The sequence below is a fragment of the Stigmatopora argus genome, chromosome 17 (genome assembly GCF_051989625.1).
Source record: "Stigmatopora argus isolate UIUO_Sarg chromosome 17, RoL_Sarg_1.0, whole genome shotgun sequence".
Lineage (NCBI taxonomy): Eukaryota > Metazoa > Chordata > Actinopteri > Syngnathiformes > Syngnathidae > Stigmatopora > Stigmatopora argus.
Window position 1 is genome coordinate 9,231,186 of NC_135403.1, and position 22,075 is coordinate 9,253,260.

The 22,075-nt window shown below is 41.7% G+C and overlaps 1 protein-coding gene across 8 annotated transcripts in view; it reads left to right on the forward strand.

Moving 5' to 3' along the window:
- The window catches only part of LOC144092156 (uncharacterized), a 119,811-nt gene that overhangs the window by 55,129 nt on the left and 42,607 nt on the right, over positions 1 to 22,075 (forward strand). For 7 of the 8 annotated variants that reach the window (XM_077624945.1, XM_077624952.1, XM_077624949.1 and 4 more), the window contains exon 3: positions 10,614 to 10,707. The exons of the other annotated variant lie outside the window; for it this stretch is intronic. In XM_077624945.1, the coding sequence (XP_077481071.1) occupies positions 10,614 to 10,707 (94 nt within the window). The remainder of the gene's footprint in view (positions 1 to 10,613; positions 10,708 to 22,075) is intronic. 8 annotated transcript variants of the gene reach the window in all.

Genomic DNA, 22,075 nt, shown 5'->3' on the forward strand with positions numbered 1-22,075 from the left:
CCACAAGGTACCACTGTATACTGTTTTAACTGGGCTTTCATTTAAACGTGTGATGAAACTTGCATTATAAGATTTGCAATACTCACAAAAAGAACAGCTTCAACATTCGTCTTTACTGGCCACCTCCCAACATTAAAATACATTTAAAAATCCTACAACGTGACCAGATCGCCAATACGTTTGCAGCATTTAGCCAAATTTGATTCAAATTTATTTATGCAACCGAAAACTCGTCTGTCACCGAACGGGTAAAATATTTTGACTGCTGACGGCATTATTGTGAATGCTTGTCTCTCAGCATTCACGGTGTGATTATTATTATTTTTTTTTACCATTTTACAACAAATGAACCCAATTTTCTGGATTGCGGGAAGGGCGTGTGGGAGTATGAGGAGAAGGAAGAGCAGCGGGAGGAATAGAAGCCAAAAGAAGAAACAACTTTACTGTAATCATAGTCATGTTCAATCAGACACCCGCTATTAAGTTGATAAATACACTTTTCCCAGTGTGAGTCTAGATACACTGAGTACCCCTCAGGCACACTTGTGCTCTTTAACTACCTCCTCCGCCGGCTTTCTCCACTCAAACAACGCCGACTCTCCTCCCATTAACTCGCTTTTCGCACACTCCCACAAGATGTCCCCCCGAATTCATCCAAACCGTCCTTGAGGGGCAGCACACTGTATGATGGACTAAATGTAGTCTACAATAGCACCGATTGGGAGAGTGGGCTTTCTTCCCGGCTTTTTAGGGAACCGTGAGACAGTTTTGGCACATTAAGAAAGTCCGATTTTGTTATTTTTCGTTCTCGCCACCTTTCCGAATCCGCGATAATAAGAACAAATGGAAGCAGAGTTCATGTGCGTATTTTGGAGGGGAAGAAAGCTTTTTGCCTGGCTTTTGTCGAGGGTCTTGTCAGTGGCTGCACGCTGGTGACGAGGGCCTAGACGAGGCCTCCTGTTGTGCGTGGCAGTGTCATGGCTGCCACCTACCCGATAAACAATAAGCATAGGTTGGCTAAGTGTGATTGTTGTTTCATTTTACGGGACCCTGGAGTCTTGCAGCCTTTTTTGTTTCTATACAAGACGTACTTATAAGCAAACATCTGTGAACTTGGGTTTTCAGTATGTGCTTTGCTGACTTTGAATCAGAAGGCGAATCCAACTTAGCCCGAGGCATAGATTCCATCGGTTTGGATCATTTTGATGAGGACTGTCAAAAACTATTTGGCTTGGACTTGAAAGAATTCCCCCATTTGAGCAATTTTCTGCACACATTTATCAGGGGACCAAGACAAACACTGCTTTAGTAATGTTGGCATCACGTTTTGTCGTAATCTGGATGTATCTAGAAGTGTTTTCCGTGGAAATATTGTCTGGAATTATGATTTTCACTCTTCAATTCGAGTTGGACTTTGACAAATTAGGCGTATGTCCCTGCTTAGGAATGTAACGCCATGAAAAAGCAAGGACAAGTCCTTGGAACGGGGTTCAAATAGAACTTGGATAATGAGCGACATGCTGTTTCACTATGTTTAAAGACAAATATATTATTGTCTGATCACACGTAGCATCCTGTTGAGTTCAATTCCCAGATGATATCCCATTTAATATGATTGCGTATTCAGACATTTGAGTGATGGGTGTTAAGTCCTAGCATATGTTTGCTCAGCGGTACCATCAACATCATTTGGGTTTGGATTTTGCTTTAAGAAAGACGCGAGGAAGCACCAAAACAAACACGTGCAGCCATCGCGTGTTATTGAATTCCACACTTGCTTTGAAACATGAATATCCTGTGTACATTGCCCCCCTGCACTAAAAAAAAAGTTTCCCATAAGTTGCTTTAAGTCTTAAAAGAAAATTCATAACTTGTGCGGTCAAAGTTCAGAGAGCTTCCCAGCTTGAACATGTGGCGTGAGGGGGCAGTGGGAAAGCAGGGTAACACGGAGTTTGGACTGGAAGACTTTTTATAGAATGAGTAGTTGTTACATATAATACTGCTGTTTTCTTGCTGCTATTCCAATTGCGCTGTGTACATGAAGTACACCAAACCAGCTTTTAGGTTAGGTTAGGTTAGAACTTTATTTCATCCCATATTTGGGAAATTTCTTGGTTGCAGTAGCAAGACAGACAAGACATTGTAGACCTAGGTAAAAAACTAAATACCAAAATGCAATAAAAAAGACAGAAAAGCAGCAAAACACAAAACGAGCAAGAGCGGACGGAGCTACCGCTACCGGCTGCCACTTGAGCGGCGCCATCTTGGTTGCAGTAGCAAAAACGGATACAGACACAAGAAAAGATGTTGTAGAGTTGGATATTTTTTTATTGCATTGATTATCTATTGCTATCTGTTGAGTATGACAATGAGCCCAAGCAAACTGCGATAAAATACATTAAATGGAATGTTATGAACGGCTAAGGTCAATCACCTGACTTGAAACTAATGCGCTTAAAATGAATAGGAGATGAATATAGTTGCAGTAGATTAAAGCAATGAAATGTAGCCATTCAGGCCGTGATTGACTGCGAAGAATTTACAATAACGTATCAAAAAGAGAACAATTCATTTGCATTTGTCCCATTACTTTTTGTTCCTTAAAAAGTCCACAGTTAAAGCACGTGTTTGTTTCAAATTCAATGTGGTCATGCTAAGAGCCCAAAAGAAGAAGAATTGTCTCTGTGGTTCAATATTTATCATCCTAAGTGCAGATCAATTTGCTCCCACACACTCATCTCTTGTTATAAAAACCGTCCGTACGTAGATTTTTTTTCTTTTTTCTTGTGGATATCATTATTCTTTCAAGCCTCAGCCTTTCTTACTAGCAACCAGCGACCTATCTTTGACCCAACCAGGGGAGGAAAACATATGTTCTGCCGGTCTTGGCTGCCTGGCTACCTGCAGAGAGGGTTGGGAATTCCTCCAGCGGGAGGCATGGCCGAGGGGAGGGCCTGCTGTACATTATTGTCCCGTAGCCATACATGGCGTTAGTACGCCGTGCTTTATATTCATGTAACGTCAAACAAGCTGCGAGCAAGTTAACCTTTGGAGCCACCGACGAAGAATGGAACATTAAATGCGACGTTATAAAACAGCTTTAGCCTCCTTTCATGCTGCTAATCCTACGGGCTCAGTCGGCCCTGTGGTTTCCTATAGTTTTTTATTGCGTGTAACGCAGTTGCCAGCTTGCTAAGTCGTCATCGCTTTCAAATCGGGACGACTTCCCTCGGCCAGGATCTGCCCCGCCGCTCTTGTAAGTCTTACGCAATCTACCGTACATGCGTATGGAAGTGCCTTCGAAATGTCGAGGTATTTGTGAGAATACCGTAGACTCGCGTCTTTGCTACAAAGGCGTGGTCACCCCTATTGCTTCCTGTTACTTTTGGGCCAAGGGAGGGAAGCAAGTGGGCGTGCAAAGGGGGTTGCTAAGGGGTTGCTATAGGCAGCCCATGTCTCCCCCTTCTATTTACCCTGACCCCACGCCAGTGGGAGGCCCGGGGAGGGCACATGCCAAACACCCCAGGCGGGCAGATCGGTCCCTGCCCTCTCTCTCACCTCGCTGCCCGCCCCTTCGACTCCACCTAGATTTATGAGCGTTTTCTTGCGGCAAAGGCGGCATAAATGGCGACCGTACCCTCCTTCTCCTTCCCCTTCCCCGATTAGTCTGTAAAATTCTTCGGAGCACTCGTGTACTTTTGCTGTCGTATGTCTTAATGTATAAGGAAAGCATTTCGTTTTACTGTGAAAGGGAATTTCGTCTGACTTTGTCAGGTTTTTACACAAGTCTGTTTGTTTTGGCCTAGGCTGTACACTTGGTACTCTTCTTCTTCTTGAACCCACCCATTTGTAACTGGATTTGGGAATAAGAGTGACTAAATATTGGGGAATTGACAAGGAGTTTCCAACATGTGCAGTCCTTTCTTTCATACTAATTCAAATGTCAGTAGTAGTTGTAGCGGAATAACTCGATAAAAACATAGTACTACATTTTTTGGCATTTTAGAGTGCATGAGGAAATACACAAGAATCACAGTAGTTTAATTAGGTTATAATAAAATCAGTCAGAATACACATAATAGGCACTAGTAGTGGGCAAGAAACAATGTTTGTGTATGCTCTTTAAGGATGTTTTTGGTACCCAAAGTAGTAGTAGAACATACCAACAATGTATTCCTAACTCATAATCACTTTTAAAAAGTGTTAGTAATTTGCTATAGAGCACATGTGTCAAAGTGGCGGCCCGGGGGCCAAATCTGGCCCGCCGCATCATTTTGTGTGGCCCGGGAAAGTAAATCATGAGTGCCGACTTTCTGTTTTAGGATCAAATTAAAATGAAGAGTATAGATGTATATTAAATTTCCTGATTTTCCCCCTTTTAAATCAATAATTGTAATTTTTTAATCATTTTTTTGTTTTTAGTTCAAAAATCATTTTGTAAAATCTAAAAATATATTTAAAAAAAGCTAAAATAAACATTGTTTTAGATCTATAAAAAACTGAATATTCAGGGCTTTTAATCCAGTTCCTTTAATCCATTTATTAAAAAAAATCTTAATATTATATCTAAAATGGTCCGGCCCACGTGAAATCAAGTTGACATTAAAGCAGCTCACGAACCTACAGAGTCTGACACCCCTGCTTTCGAGCATAAGTCAAAGAACCAGTTTTGCCATTTCATTTACAATAATTATAATACAGTAAAACACTTCTGTCCGTACATTACATTTAATTATTGACAATCAAAATCACTGATTGTTCGGGGGACACCTCAAGGTTCTCCTACTTCATAGTGTCTAACACTATGGCTTCATTTTAAATCCAATATGCATTCTATTGTCTTTTGAGGCGCGCCAATAAAAGGCATTACAGATATAAGTACAAGCATAATGGAAATCAATGAAATACAATGCAAGTGAACTCGAGCTCTTTGTTAATTCTCCAAGGGAGCCGAGGACTACCTGCTTAATGTCAGTGTCAGCTCACTCGCATTATTTCTTTAGGAACGCCAACTCCGCGACCAATCACAGTGTGTTTATTTGGTTAAAGCAATTAACCGCTGTGATTCACTGTGAAAGCATAATTGCGAGCTAATCTTTCGCTTCGAGGGGTGGCTTTATTTATGGCTTATTTTTAGTAGGTAACCTGGGAAACTTCTCCGATTAAAAACACGATGCCTACCAACATCATTTTGGGATTTAGACCACCTGGAAAATTCTTTCAACCAGGTCAACATGCCACTCGTCCACCATGCTGCTCATGTATTTGTCCTTTCAATCAAGAACTTTCCAGCACATCCAAACATATCCAGCAGCTCGAGATGATAACATCATTTTTTTATTTCTGTCTCTCCACGGGAAGACATTTGGACTTTTACGGCGAATCGATCGGCAAACCACGTCATAGTGAAGCAGGCTATGTGAGCTGACTCAGGTGGGCCAAAACATGTCGATGAACAGCGCCAAGTGCCTTCCCCCCCAGCCCCCCAGACCCCTCCTGGGCCCGCTGGACGAGTGCAACTCGTGGCTCAGCAAGCAGCGCTTCGGAAAAATTGTCACCCCGAGATGACAGTCATATTCCATTACGGCTATCAGTCAATATCTTCTAGCCGAGCAAATTATAGCATTTTTGCACTGTTAAAAGTGACAAAAGCAAAAGAACTGTTGATAAGCCAAAGATAAAAGATTACCTGTGACATTTTCATTGAGACGAATATTCCAATGATTTTTAAAGCTAAACTGCCGGCGTAAAAGAAATAACAGGCAGTTTGGGTGGGAAATGTACTCGAAAATAGACGTGCTTAGTGTTGCGAGTAACATGCTGTGACATATTGAAGGACCAATTACCCCGCTTTAAAAACACTTTTTCATTGAAAGCAGAGGCCAGTGACAAAATCTATCCAATTCCAGCGGTTTGCAAACGCCCAGGATGTATTGGACCTCTACGGGGGACGCCAATGGGGCTGCTGGGCACGCGAGCAAAATTTCTGGCTCCATCTCATTTTCCCCCTGCGCTGAGAGCCACTGGCGTAGGCCCGCGGTTGCCAGGCACCTCCTGAGGGGACTCTATCAGAGCCAGTCAAGCCTGAAATCAATCACTCACAGCCATCAAAGCTGCCGCACCACCATCGGGACAGGGCCATCTGGGCCTCGGCATAAAAAAAAAAAACGGCTTTATCTGTCTCGGCGAAAACTTTAGCATATTTACACTCAACCTATTGTGTATTTATGCAAGTATACGTTTGGCGTCAAGTGGTAAAGCTCAAGTACTGCGCACATGCTGTAAAACTATTCTTAGAATGGGGGTAAATAATCCTTACATGCTTTTTTTTTCTGTCAGACTCAAAGTTTCTATAGGCTTTTCCTTCATTGGACTATTCGGAATTTCGCCTAGCAACAGCCCAGTGTTTCTGCAAAGAACATAATAGCCGCTCCATATGAGCACTGTTGCTCTGTGAGTGAATTCTGTTAGGTTTTATATGATATTAAGTTTTGTTCTGCTTTTTAGTAACGGACTGACCATTTTTTTCACCATTTCTGTTACTGTCCTGGGTTGTCAGCACCCTAATTTGATATTTTTCATTGGATTGTGGAATTTAATGGTGCAGATTCTGTCCAGCAATCAGTGGCAGTCCTGGCGCTGGTTTCTTTAATTGATCCAAATGTAATTGGGTGTCATGATACAATGCACAGACTCATATAGAAAAGTGAAAAGGAAGTGGTGATATTTCGGTTTATAGCAGGCATTTCGAGAGAAAATTTGGGCATGCAGGCTTCCCACAACACTATATTGCTATTTTTCCCCCATTAATAAGTTAATTAGCCTTTAATAATCCATAAATTATACATGATGCACTTTACAACAAACCACGGGGGTTAGACTATATAAGTAAAAAAGTACCGTGCAGTAGATTGTAGACTTTGAAATTCCATTTAGGGATAGAGAACAAGTGGCAACTACCCCAGAAAAGACATTTTTATTTTTCATAACAAGCTTTTTGTTATTTCGCCAAGATAATGTACAGGATATTTAAGAAATAGGATTTCACATGCTCTTTAGTGTCCGTTTTAGTAGGGTTCTTGAGTCTATCTTCTTCATTCCTTTCCATGCATGGCACTTTCTACTTGTGAAGACCTTTCTCCTCAGTGCACCCAAGTTAAAACGATACAGCAGTGTCTTTCAGTTGCCTTTGGATGGCAGTAGAGTATCAGCACATCCCTTGCTGATGTGACTTCCACAAACTAGCAATGGTAGTGATGCTGGGGTTGGAAGGTGTGCATGGATCAGGTCAATATATACAGTTGAGCAGAACCAAAATGTGATTTGCAATAGTTCAATATACATGTTTGACATATTTCCCCAGATTTTAAGTCATCTTAACCATAATACATCATTCTAGTCAACTAATTATGAATAGAAATCAGTAGAAAAGCCTAAAGAGATTTTCTTCACATCCCACCCAATCTTTTTATGGTCAATACTAGTCAACAAAGTACTTCAATTGTAGAGTATTTCTCTTTTTTTTTTGGCCAATATGCTTGGTAATTCTGGTTAAATATTTTGGCTTTCTGTCTAGTTTTAAAATCTTACTTTCTTAAGTTACTGGTGACATGTTTACATATTTACCAGATTTACATTAAATATATATCAAGGGTATTTATTAATTTATTTATTGACAAAACATCAGTGCATTTGCAATGACCAGAAATGATAATAACTGTACTATTGACGTGGGCGTCGTCTTCTTATAAACCCAACTAGGAAATTTCCACCTTAGCTAGAGAGTACATTTGTGTTTTTCAGCATATTAATGTCCATATTTCCATTTGGATGGATGGTGGTGGTGGGAGGGGTTGGTGTGGGATGCCCCTTTAAGTCCCGTGTGCAATGTCTTCTTGCATGGACTGGCTTCTCCCCCCCCCCCCTTTTTCCTATGTAAACAAAAAAAAAATACCTTGCTGTGAAGGGCTCCCATAGTTAAGAATTCCACTTAGAGAGAGCAATATGGCAACATTCATGTTTTCTTTTCTTGAATGCTTTAAAGCCGCTCCATGTCACTCTAAATGTAGCCTCAATGCCCAGTTGGACGTGTCTACAGTACGCACGGACGATCAGCCATGCAACTTTCAGTCATTTAACTCTCTAAACCAAACATTTTTGATAAATTGTTTTTTTAAATACTTCATTATCTCCATTCACTTTATTAGGGAAATCTTCACGGATGAGACAAACACGCTTTACTAAATTTGTGTTAAATCTAACAATACATTTGTTATTATAGTTATAGTTGGGCTGATTTTTTTTTAAGCTTATTCAAATACCTATAGACATATTTCCATTGGATGCAGTGCAGTTTGTGTGGCATTGAAATATATAATCATAATAGTTAAATGCTGCAATGTCACTCCGATTTTAACGTTTTTTTTATTGCGTATATTCAGTTACCATTCAAAGCATTTTTTTAAATATTTGTTGTTTCTATTGTTTTGTATAAAACATTGAAAATCCTCTTTTAGGTTTTCTTCATAATGTCTAAAAGATTCAGATTATTCTAACATTTCATTGATATTCATTTGATTAGGGCTATTTAAATCTAAATTCTTTAACCCTAACCCTAAATTCAGTATTTGTCAAAGTAACATTTTTTAGGAATACTATATTTATAACTTGAAAGCCATGTCACAAACTTCCCAAGATGACTGTGACGTTTTCGCCGCAAAACACAAAAGAAAAATGCTGCAGTTGTGTTTACTAGTGCCCGAGGGCGAAAAGGGACCTTTACTTTCCCACCCGCTAATTGTTTGATTTCCTGTTGCCGCTGGAGAGCCGTGTAGAGTGTGGGTGAGGCAGAGAGACATGGCCCAGCTTCACTCGCTTTTGTCGGAAGCGGTGCAATGGCTCCAGGCAAGCTTCTCTCAAGAGCTTTGTACAAATACCAAACAGTGACATGAGACGTTATCTGTCTGTTACCATTTTTTTTTTTCATCTTCTCCTCGTTTCCCCCCTTCCGCCATCCTGGTATCAAGTAGCACCTGTGTTGTTTAAACGATTATTCCTGCTACGCAATCTTGTGCATTTAAGGTGAACCATTTATGCATGGAAGAATACATTTCTTTTCCTCCATTGTGTTGAAAGGCCGGCACAGGAGCAATTGTTGGATATGCAAAGCAATTATCCAGCGGTGTGGATTGTAGTTTGTAATTATGCCCCCCCATCCCCCTCCACCTTAGAAAGCTCTGGAGCCCAAAATGTATGATAGTCCAGGCTCTGGACAATCATGAATGTTAAACATGCAATTTTTACGATGACAAATCTTGGCGTGAAATCTACGCCTTGTCTGACCAAGCCAAAGACCTAAACATTTCGACATTAAACTTAAAAATGATATCTAAACAATTAATATGCAAACAATATGACAATGGTCGTCATATTAGTGGCCAATTTGTTGTTTGCTTGTAGCTTTTCCAAAATAGTCCATTGCACCAAAACTCTACATAAGTCATTATAACCATTATTTATATTTAAATGAATGGACTTCTGACTGTTATTCTGCCCATTAACAGCACAATGATATTTGTAATATCATGAAAGCTTCTCAAACACAGATAGGAAGATGTTTTTTGTTATTGTTTTCTAATATGCTTAAAAATCTGACCTTTAAATACAACATTAGGTTGTGAACCTTGGAATGAAAGTTTCTATGGTAAGCATATATTCATGAATCGTACACTATACACGATTAAAAAAAGGTGCCATTTTTTGTGTGTTTTTTACACTGAAGGAAAAAAGCAGTTAAGATATTAAAAATGGTTACGCTTGTATCTCGGCTTTGCTCGAACGGTCAAATTTCTCGTTTGCAAGCTGCCGTCAAGCTAGATGACATTTTTATAGCGAGCAGCGCCGGTCAACGAGCCAGAACACGGCCGAGCGTCGGCAAACCACCCCCCCCTATCTTGCGGCCCGCCGAGCTGAGCGATGCGTTACCGGTGATTGTCCTACAGGACCGCGCTGCCATATTTAGTGCGGGGGATTCGCCTAGCTTCATCACGAAGGGGCTATTCTCATACAGACTTATGATAATCAGGACTTGGGGAGATTGTTTTAATCGGATTGCTGCTCATTGTTTTGATTTCCTGAGAGAAAAAAAGTGGTGCTGTCAGGTGGCAATAAGCCAGTAATTCCTCACTGAGATTTCTTTGACGTTTACACAACCCCGCCAGGCAGACTACTCTCTGCGGGGACCTCTGCGGTGACTGCTTCTTTGGGCGGCTTCACTTCTGAACTTGTGGTAATGAGGATAGAGGCTGCATTGTTACTATAGAAACCTTAAAACAGGAGTCTATGACCAGAGAGGTATTAACATTCCGACCATCAACATTGCCGTTTTCCTCCTGTGATACGCCGGAATAGAGGCACATTGAATTATTACTGTAGTAATACTTGCAATATATTGTTTTCCATTGGACACAGAGTAAAACATTTGTCAGAATTGACTGCGTTGAGTTCAGTTTTGAGCCAAATCCATAGAAGACCACACTTCTGGTCAAGAGCAGATTTTGTGTATATGTATTGGCTAGGAGATCTTTGATTGGGTTGTTGCTTTTTTGTTGTAGATGTTGGAGTTGTTTACAATGGAAAAGGAGAATTTGGAACCCAAACATTGGGTGCTTGGAATAGGCAGTGTGACTCGAGCAAAGGATGTTGATGGTGAGAGTTTTTAATGAGATTTGTGTCTCCTATTTTTGGATATAATATTGTTGAACTGAAGAGCATAGTTGTCACTTTTGCAATGAGGAAATAGCAAGAAAATACAATTTGTTATGGGCATAAATATTACCCATCAAAATTTTGATTTTTAACTGTCTTAAGTTTTTAATACGTTTTCCAAGGCTGTGAGAAACTTGCCTATGTTGTTGCCCGTGAAATATTCTAAGGTGAAAGTATTCACCTTTTATTCATTTAATTAATGTATTTATTTATGCATCCATGATGTTATGCATCCGAAGGGTGTCATTTGATTTAGACATTGTAAAATAATGTCTCTTCGGCAGAAAGGATCAAAAATTTGCTTTTCTTGGTCATTCTAAATTTTCCGTCATCTAGGTCAGGGACTCTGCAAAAAAAATATCAAAGGGAGCTGGACTCTTTGAGTTCCTTTTTTTCCCCGCAGACAAATGATCTAAGGGCCTCTTGATGCCACGACCTATGGTAGCAAAGCGACATTTTAGTTTGCCCAAAAAAATAAAAGCATTTTCAATTATAGTGGCTGAGTATTAAAACCATATCCACTGCGATTCTTTCGTACATCAAGCGTGAATAAGATAAAGCGGGGGAATAAAAAAAAACCCGACAGCGGCGCAGTGACTGACTTGTGCCACTTCTCCTCGGGTGTTTTTTGACGGATGCCCCCGTCAGTGCCAGCCCATTTCTGCCTGCCAGCGGGCCTTTAATCCCTCCTAATGGGGGTTGTCATCTCGGCGCTAATTTAAATGCTCCAACCACGAGGCTCCCCCACCTGGCCTCAGATAATCCCAGCGCGAAAGGGCCTCCTTCCCCACAGCTAGCCGCCTCGTTTTCGGGGGGCCCAGGGGCCCGGGGGCCCTCGCCACCCTCCTGCACGACAACAGCATCTTTCAATCATCTCTCCCTGATTGTATTAATCTTATCTGTGTTTAATTACATTTTTTAAGATTATTGCGGCATGCCATCTTTGCACGCTGTGGGGGCCACAGAGGGCTGCTCATTTCGCATGCATTTTCATTTGAGCGTAAATCCCCATCAAAGAGCGCCAGAAATTATAGAGGAGCAATTTTTCACACTTGGGGGACTTTGTAAACTACATCCTATAGCCTCAAGTTACGAGATAAGAGTGGCATGTTCCATTGTTGTGTGACGCGTCTCCAATGGGAAATCCAATTTCATAGACAGCATATTTAGTAGAATAGTGTTTTACAACTGGCCACACCTTGCGTTTCGCCATAGTCGTTACGTGTAATAGAGGTAAAAATCAAGGAAATGTCTCATACAAAACATTCTTTTTGTTGTTGTCTGATCCTATTCAGATTCAGGATCTTGGCTAGGCAGTAGTAGAAGTGAGTTTTAGAGGCAGACTAAATTTAATTTGCAATTTGGTCCGCCAAATTGGAACCCCGTGTATAATTTTCTGCTTTTTGTTGAGCGCTTTCTTGTTTAATGTTGAATTATTATTTTAGCTTTGCCTCTACATGAGTCAGTCTTCTATTTTGATCAAAACAGCTATGTCTTGAATTCTTTATTTTAATACATTTGTATTTTTAAGTGTATGGGACTGGTAGAATCATGCAAAAAATGTTGGGTTTTTTTCAATATTGATCTTTCATACATATAATGAATGTGTCTGGAATATTTTCCTCTGTAATAATCTCTGTAGAAGTAATTGCGCCACATCCGATACATTTTTTGTCCATATTTTTTTGCCTTGAACGTGCTGCTTACAGCTTAATTTTATTTAATTCATTGTTCTTTTTGTTGCCACAATTATGGAGGATGTTGGGAATTGCGTTTAATTAACCCAGGCTAATTCTCCACCTCCGAATTCACATCAACATTCACGGGGTAACGAGCATTACGCGCTTCCACATCTGCATCATCAGGAGCTCGCCAGGCCTAACGAAGCCTCGGATGCTCAAGAGTGATTGCAATCAGAGCGACGCTTTCGTCACACGAGTAAACAAATCAAGCTGGTCGAGTGGAGTGTTTGTTTGATTGCAAACTCCTCCTTTTTGTCTGGCGCTGACCCACCGGGTTGGCAAATGTCTTGGATCAATCACGGGGTACCTCCATTCCAAATGTCTTAACCAAGTGACAGAAAGAAGCCTAGATTTTCACAAAACTGCACACCAACAGTAGTAAAAGTGTCAGTAGATTTTTTTTCTCATGTGCTATGTTCTCTAACTACTAATAAGCACAAGGAGAGTACTACAAAATAGGCAACTTAGTACAAAATACTCCAATTACTTTTCTTTTGTACCTTGACTTTAATTTGGTAGATTTTCAGCTCATGTACGTGTCTGTTTCTACAAATGCACTTTGGTTCCAACTGTCCAGCGGCTGACGGGAGGCCGTAACAGTGATTATTGAAATAGTTTTTCTTTTGGAGCGGGGGGAAAAATGTTTTTTTGATGTTCAAAGGTTACCCCACCTGAAAAACGTCCACGCCATGTGAGGCGACATCAGGCAGGATTACATGCGTGTTATTGTTAAGACTTCAAGTAGCGCTGTAAAATAAATTTGACGGCAAGCTGGCCTCATTTAAATAATGTCTGGAGTGCGAGACAGAAGGATTTTTAGGGCGGGGGGGTCCAGAAGGGACAAAGGAATGAATCTTGGCAGCACATGAAAATGATCATTTGACTTCAAATGTCACCGTTTGATCAGGAAACAGAAGCCATTTCAAATGATCTGCTCGTATTTGATCTTCATGTGCGTTTTCTTGTTGAGTGGATATCTAATCAAAAGTAAAATAACGCCATCATCCGTAAGCTTAACTCCGTTTCACCAGGTTAATGAGCAAAAAAAAAAAAAAAAGCTTATACTGGGCATTCAAGTGTTTCATCGTAACACATTAGCATGTCTCCATTAGCAGGCATTCATGCCTCACACACACAGAGACGAGCGAGAGAGGGAGAGAAAGGAGTCCATGTTTGACACTGGCAGAAGACTCCCCCTCAACAAAGCATTACTGATAAAAAGGATTAACTAATTTAATTAACAGACTAAAGTACTTTATAACTGTTAATTACGTGCTTCCCTTCGCCGCTCCGGGCCTCTAGCACCCTTTGTTTGAACGCTCCTTGTCTGGCCTAATTGACCTCTGGGGAGCTTTTGGTGTGTGCATTAGGGGGCGGGGCATGTGGCCATCCAGTGGCATGTACAAACAAATGTATCTTGGGTGAACTGGGAGCGGGTAGAGTGAATGCTTATGTGACCTTTGTTGGAGATGCTTTTTGGATGCCTGAACACGTATACGATCTAAAATTTTACATCACAAGGTCACTTGAACGATAATACGTACAATAGCCAGGTCAAAAGTATTACAACATCTTTGGTGTAGCATTTTTGTGATCAGAATAAATAGTTAAAATGTGTCAAATGATAGCGATATTTGAGACCAAACCTTTTGTGATTGGGCAATTTAGAGTGGGGTCAGAGTAATGCTAATTCCATCCTCTCGTTGTCAACTTTTTTGCTATTAGGGCAGCCAGTTTTCCTAAAAAAAAGTAGTATAAATAGTAGTAATTTGAAACTAGACAACAAAGTTAGTGTTTTTGTCCCCTTCCTATTCTTTTTCTTCTCCTTGGAGACCTTAACTACAATCACTCCGATAGTTGCGTCGATCTGTGGGAGCATGTGCATGTGTACGCCATTCATCAAGAATGTCAGCGGGCATTATTTGGCTTTGAAGTAAACCGTTGAAAGTTTGTTTTCTTTCTTTGAGACTTTTTCATGCCATCACACCAAGAGCCATGAGGGCCACTCTTTTATCTGGGATGGTGTCTCCTCTGACGCGTGGCCAATCACATTATTAACCTCCCAAGGCCACAGTCAAAAGCCTTGATATATGCGACCCTGTCTGCCATCCATTCACCCGACTCAGCTCGCTCCATCTTTACCCCGTCGTTCATTTAACCCCTTCCCTCCCCTCCCAATGGGTCGGTGGGGGCCAACCAAGTCCTAATGATGTCTCGGACAAGCGATCCATCAGTTGGCAATTACAACATCTGTCGCCACGACAAAGATGGCTCTCTTTCGGGGGCGACCCGTCCTTCGCCACAATTACGTCTGAGTTTGAGTTGGGGTTGATGGCGGGGGTTTGGTGCTGGGCGGGGGTTTCTCGTACGGGCGGACGGGGTCCTCTGGGGAGGCGGTAAAAAGGGGCTGCCCCACAACACAGACAGACATGTTGACAGCAAACACAAACATGGCAAAACAAATGGTTCACGCCTACCTCTTTAGATTGCCATTCAAACGCACTCCACAACTGTGTGAACAGTGCTCTATCTTCTATAGAGGGAAGAACCTACCAGCTGCCATCGTCTCTCCTCGCCTATAAATAGGACCTTTCACTCGAGAACAATAAGAGGGCTCCTCTTTTCTCCAGACCGCCACGTTTTGATTTCAATAGCAATAGATCAATGGAGAACAACACTCCAAAAACGGGATCGGGGCTTACGCTGCAAAAAGAGACGCGGAAGGTCAAAAGAAAACAAGAAAGTAAAAGAATGGCAATCGGTAATATGATACTTTATCGAGGCAACAGTATCTGACAGGGAGAGGTTGACTTTGTACATTGATTTTAAAGCGAGAATAGCTTCAACCAAAAATAATTGTGATACTTTTTGGGCTAAAGTAAAGACATTTGCAGTATTTTGAATCCATGACGATAGTCCTATTTTTGGGTAGACTGTAGACTGACCGCCCCCAATCAGCAATAAGGGAAGCTGAGAGCTAAAATCATCTTTCAGGCGGCCACGTTTAAAATCCCATTCCAGGTGGATACATTTTGGGACAACGCCTTTCACGCCTTCCTTTCTGTTGCCCAGTGGGAGGAAGGTGTGGGACTTTGCTCCGCTTTTTCTTTCACCCCCTTTAAGTGGAGCACTGGATAGATGGCATGACATCACGGGCCAAGCTGGCAGCACAATGCAAAGGTCACACGGCCCATTGATCTGTGGGGGGGGCACCCCGGATAGAAACTCCCCTGTATTATGGTCGCAACGCACGCGGGGTCTTACACACACTGCGCCATAGAAACGGACCACAAATGGAGCCTTGTTGTCTCGCCATTCACGGCACCGCAATCAGCGGATTTACACTTTGATGTGGAGCCAGGAAATAAAGCCCTTTTTCCAGCACTGACCTTTATCGACTGCCGGATTAAAATCCATAGCCTTCTCCCTCTCGAGTGAGCTCATTCTCTCAAAAAACACATATCTAAGTTACACTTCTCCTTGCTTTCACCACTGAGGCATTTCTAAAGTGTGTCTTTTTCTTTTACTCGCGCCACCCTTCCGCTGCCCGTTCTTGCCCAACTTTTGTGCGGCTGCTAACGTGGAAACATTTTCTCGAGAGGAATCTGAATTTTCTTCTGCTGTTAGCCAATTGTCTTCTGGCTTCGTATAAAGAGAACACCCAGTAATTTTCACTGGCAATACTGTATGTGAGTCACTGAAACGAGATGCTTGGGTCAAACATTGAAAAATAATGTTTCAGACTATTTGTAAATACGAAATATGAAAGTTGCCTAGCAGGCAGCTTTCTTGATATTTTCTCAATGCTTGTGAAGAGTCTGCTTCCAACTGCAAGCTCAAAAACAGCTTCAGGATGCTAACCTTGCAGTTACTCACTCTTGAAATAGGGTGTAAACTGTCACAAATAAAACTAAAGAGTAATAAACATTATGTATTAATGTACAAGGACCAAAAATGCACAAATATATTCCAACTTGAGTTATTTTACTACAAACTCCATGTAGAATATGGTACATGGTCGATTGGTCTCAGGTCTTTTGGTCACCGGTCTTTTGGCCATTGTTGGCTTTTATTGATGCGTAGACCGTGTTGTTTTACCTTGTTTTGTCGCCAGTCTTTTAGTCGTCGGTCTTTTGGTCGTCGGTCTTTTGGTCGCCCTTTGTCGCGGTCCGGGCGACCAAAAGACCGGCGACCAAAAGACCGGCGACCAAAAGACGGTGACCAAAAGACCGGCGACCAATCGACCGCACACGCAGAATATAACCCCTTTATTTTAGCTGACCTGGTCTTCCGTTCCATTTTGAAAATCAAAGGCGGTTCTTGACTTACCAAAATGTTCCAATGTTTGCCAGTTGTAAAGCCATTATCTAAATATATAGTAGAATGTCACTGTCACATCAATATTATGGAAAATGTAGTGCATCAAATGTCAATTTTCCACATACTAATACACTATTCAGCAATACAGATATGTACAGTTTTATTTTAGAAACTATTTCCCGTTGTTACAGTTCACATTTGTTGACTAGCTCCTTCATTATAAACCAGTTTCTCCACTGCCGCTGTCAGGCTAGGGCATGCGTACGGTGTGAGGAAAACTCTTGGCAGTTTCGAAGTGGGAAAAATGTTTCTACCGTCTTGCCTGGGAGCGCCTATTATTCCCATATTGTTTTACACCCTCCCCGATGGCCACTTGAACGCGTCTCTTCCGTCTGCTGATCTCCCCAAGCTGCTGCTTGAAGAAAATAAACAAGATCCATCGCTTCTCGACCCAACCGGATTTGATATCCCCTCATTCTGCTTCGTCAGAGACACATGGCGCCTTACAAGAACACTTGACAGCCCGAGTGGTGTCACGCCAGAACCGGCAGCTTGTCTGCAATGGTGCATTTCGAAAAAGAAAAAAAAATCTCACATCCACTTAATGCAGTTGCTGCTTTAGGAGGGCCCACCTGAGAATTGCAAGGCCGCCCGCTGTGAGTCAACCATCAGCATTAGAGAACATTACCACTGTGCAAGCAAAAAATAAATAAATAAATGCAACACTCGGGTTATTTCCCCATAGTAAATGCAAGCGCTACAAGCCTTTCCCAGAGCTCTTCTAAGTGCAATGAGACTTCAAGTGTTCGTTTACAACCGCCGCCGTCGGCCCAAAAGACCTATTTGACCCGCTGGTACGTCGGTTCCATTCGAGCAATTACTCCCCCGTTACTGCCAGCCTCTGTTAAAGAGTCGTTAATTTGTTCGCTAAACAATCGGGGTTTTGAGCACTCTTACTGCGAGTTGAAACGGCTTATAGATCGCGAGACCTTTTGTTTTGCAAAACAATTACATCACAGCCAAACAAGAAAACAAGGCCCCGCGTGTGCAACAATGACAAGAGAATTGTGCCTTGAGGCAGAAAACATTTTACACGCTGGAGATTGAAGGGAGGATTTTCTAGTTGATGAGCATGAAGTACATGGCCCGTTCTGACAAATGGGGAGAAAACAACAAGGTGCACTGAGAGGAAGGGAAAAAAAAACAGTTCAATGAAATATTGATGCCATATATTTACAGGCAAGCTACTATATAACCAACAGCACTCTTCGGGGACCTTTGAGTTGAGAGCGCTTGAGCTCGACTGACAAGCCCTTTTGTGCAGTGGGACATGCTCACACTGAACACAGAAACACACTCATGAGCTCGCGTGTTTAATTTATGCATGGACAAAATGTCTTGTAGTGTTTAGACTGACCTGTGAGAGGCGGTATGGAGGAGCAGACCACCCAAAGTTTGGAAATATGCAACAATAGAGTAGCGGTAGAAGAACAGATAAAGAACTAAGCCTACTTTTTTACGCACTATGTTTGATGCATCACACACTACAGTATAATTGCTAAGGATAATCATGGGATTTGCTGAGTGTGATTGCAATGGTGAAATGCTTGAATTGCAAGTAGAATTTTAAGTAATCCAGTTTTGGAGAATTGCTTGTAGCGGAGGTCTGGAAGAACATAATGTAAAATGGCGTATATTCTTTTAATCTTGCATGTCAGTGGTTCTTTTGTCTTGACTGGTCTGGACCTGGACCGTGGTTCAGTTTGTGATTGGATTGGATAACTTTAACTTTATTCATCCCGTATTCGGGAAATTTCATTGTGACAGTAGCAAGAAAAGGCATAGTTATAAGTTAGAGAGTACAGTCTTCAATCTTTCAATCTTTTCAATCTTTGGTATGAAGCCTGGTTCAGCACCACTGGCCTTCACTGGGAGGCTGCCATCATTGTTAAGAACTGAACTCCATCGGTATCCGTTTAATATCGACCAAGGTGGATGTTTTTGTCGGAATTATGTCGGTAGATTAACCAAAATACACTTCCCCTGTGTTCCATTGCTCTGTGCTTTTCACAATAGTTTTTCGAATAATGCTGGCGGTTATTTCTTTGCCACAGGAGGTTGGTTATGACAAATTAGAAGTCTATGAATGTTATGATGCAAAGGCTCCAGCTGTCACTGGAGAGACGGTGATCGGGTTTCCGAGCGGCATGGTCTCTTGGCGCCACAAAGAGTTCCATATGGTCATCCAAATGCTTGCATCTAAATCTGCTCTCAATCTCTCCACCCTTGAGCTGAGCTCTTTCCACTGAATTAGTCACAAGGCTTCCAAAGCATGTGAGGGATGCGAATATATAAACTACAGACCGCATCTTCACTTCATGGTCCGAAAGATGTCTCACTTAAAATGACCCCTAAGGTTGGGTTAAGTCTTGTGATCGTTAAACTGCACTTTCTTACATAAATTAAACCGGCCTGTTAAAAACAGTATAGGAAATTGTGGAGAATTCGTTAAAATAAAATCTGAAGGTTTGCACAGTTTCGTTTTGCTCACCGTAGTCAATCTTGAATAATCAAATGTATTTTTAGTTTCAAACTGATAATTTTTAAGCTATTATTTGCTGATACCAATTCAATACCTATTACTTTAAGGTCTCCTTTAAATGTTACACTCATTGTGTATTGTATTTAGGGTACTTTAACTTGCTATTCAGAGAGATAAAGTAAATCCCCTTTAACTTGTCAAAAGTTCTGCACCATTTCCTTCTGTACCACAAAAATATTCTCCTCTCATGCTTGAATAGTAAAGAGAAAAAGGCATAGGTGAGCTATAATTACCCGACAGGTCGGTGCTGATGTCATTGACGCAGTGAGGGGGTAGAAGGTGGCACTGCCAAGGCACCTGTTGTTGTGTAGAGCAGCATCTGATATCATTACCTACCCAGCCGGAGCGCCACTGTCCCCGCTGGGTCGCGAACTGTCCAAGCGACCGACCTTTCACACACACAAACACAAGCACACACACACACGAGCGTTGTCATCTCCTGTCATCATGTCCTTTACGTAACTCATCTTGACAGCTCTTAACACCTAGAGGGCAGCCAGACACAGAGAGTTCCAATTACTGGTAATGGTATTTTGATGAGGTCTGCTTAAGTTGTGCTACTGTCAAAACGCAGCTGTATCAATATTGAATGATGGCTTGTGTAAGAAATAGAAAAGAACAAAAATAGCAGCGATAGCAGAGTTTATCGGATGGATGTATTGTGTCGGAATCTCCGCCATTAGAATGAACAATAAGGTAGTATATTGACCTTACACACTGGCAAAATTTAGCAGCATTGTCACAATGATCTTGGCTAAAATTTAGCAGTCCCAATCTTGTTTTTGACAGTAAAAATACATTTTTGCTTTCATTTTTAACAATACAATTTGCATTTATTTCTGCATTTATATATTGGAGGACAAAAACGTGCTTGATCAGTCATTACATTTCTGGAATTGAAAAATTCTGACAGTTAGCATATCAACATGGGTGAAAATCAATGAGTTTCCCTCTTTCATAACTAATTTAAATGATGTCGGAAATGCATATTTTTCCTGACTTGATAGTTTTTCGGCGTTGGAGCTGTCACTCTAATGGTTTCAGGTTCATGCAGAACACTATGGATGTCACTGGTGATATACGAGGAAAAAAAATCCAGCCTTGGGTCTCTTGGCCATTATCTGGTGCACTTGTGATATTTTTGCAGGTTGCCTTTTCATTAATGTCCCTCTGAGTTAAAGGCTGGCGTCCTCTGGGGCCGCATGCCATTGGCTGACAAGGTTGAGGGATTCTTGTAAATTTTTCCCCACGATAATGGAAATATCCCAAGGCCCGTGAGACAAACAGACAGGAGTAATGTCTTCATCTGTATCCAGTCTTTGTCGGCGTGGAGATCACAATTGCCAAGCGTCCTCGTACGCACAGCAGTGGAAGTACATCTGGATTGTGTTGTGACCGTCGGGCGCCCGTGGGCGTAGCCGGTGTAGCATCATCGTACGTGGGTGAGGGCCGGGTCCCGGTGCACCGCGGCGAGGGCTCTCCATCATGCCGCCCCTCGGCTTTGACAAGGCCCTGGCTCCGGGAGCACGTCAGGGTCTTGCTGGGCGCTCTCAAACTGTGCTCTGCTGAGCAAGGGATTCGGTATCCTTCTAATGGATTACTCACCCGCATCACCTGTCCAAGCGCATTGTCTTGAACGACAGACATGATTCTGCAATGGTTTTAAAAGCATGAATCTGTCAACATAGCCCAAAGCGGTCATGCCGTTATTAGGTTGGGCTGAAATTGGTGCTAGATAGGATCTATCAACCCTAATTATTATTAAGAAGTATACAGTTGTTACTCAGATCCTATGCAAAATAATGAAAATCATGTCTTTAAATCATACATTACATATGTTGTTGTACTGCCAAGGGAACTCTAAAACTTCGAAAAACAAAGACTAATTGGCCAAATGTGACTGTAGTCTTTTCGGTGCTTTCCAGATTAGACTTTTTTTTTAAATAATAGAGGAAAAAAATAGCAAATTTGCAGATAAATCTTTTCATTAAACACTGACACGACCATTGTTGAAATGAGTGGTACGATAATGTTGGAAAAATGGGTCCGCAAAATGGACTTTTTAACTTTGAAAACATGCAATGACTCGGCAACGTACATTACAAATCCTCACTCGATCATAAGTAGTTCAGATATTTTTATACAAAAATGTAAACCAGTAGATTTCATTGTAACAGGCATTTCTCCCTTGTTTCTTACAATGTTTGAATCCCTAGCAACAGAGACTGTATTTTCCTGGTATTAGTACACACTCAAAGCCAAAGGGTGAAAAAAACCACTCCCAGTATTATTTTGCCTACTTGACATATAAAGTCATTTTCTCCTTTAACTAAAAAGGTCACATGGCCGCCTCAGTCATCTGCTCGTAATCCGAGCACGAGAGAGAGAGAGTTCGGTGTCGTGCTGCTGGACACCTGCGGACTTTACTGAGACCACTGCCCTAATCAGACTAATACATATTTGTCACATTCAATGACCCACTGGCCTGCCTCGTAATAAAGGTCACTCATTGAGAGATACTCTGTCCCCGCAGGTCCTCTGTAATGGGGTACCTCCATCCCCACCCCCATTCCACTGTACCACCACTGCACACACAAGAACCTGGTGCTTAGATGGCAAGAACTATGCGTCCGTGATCTAATGA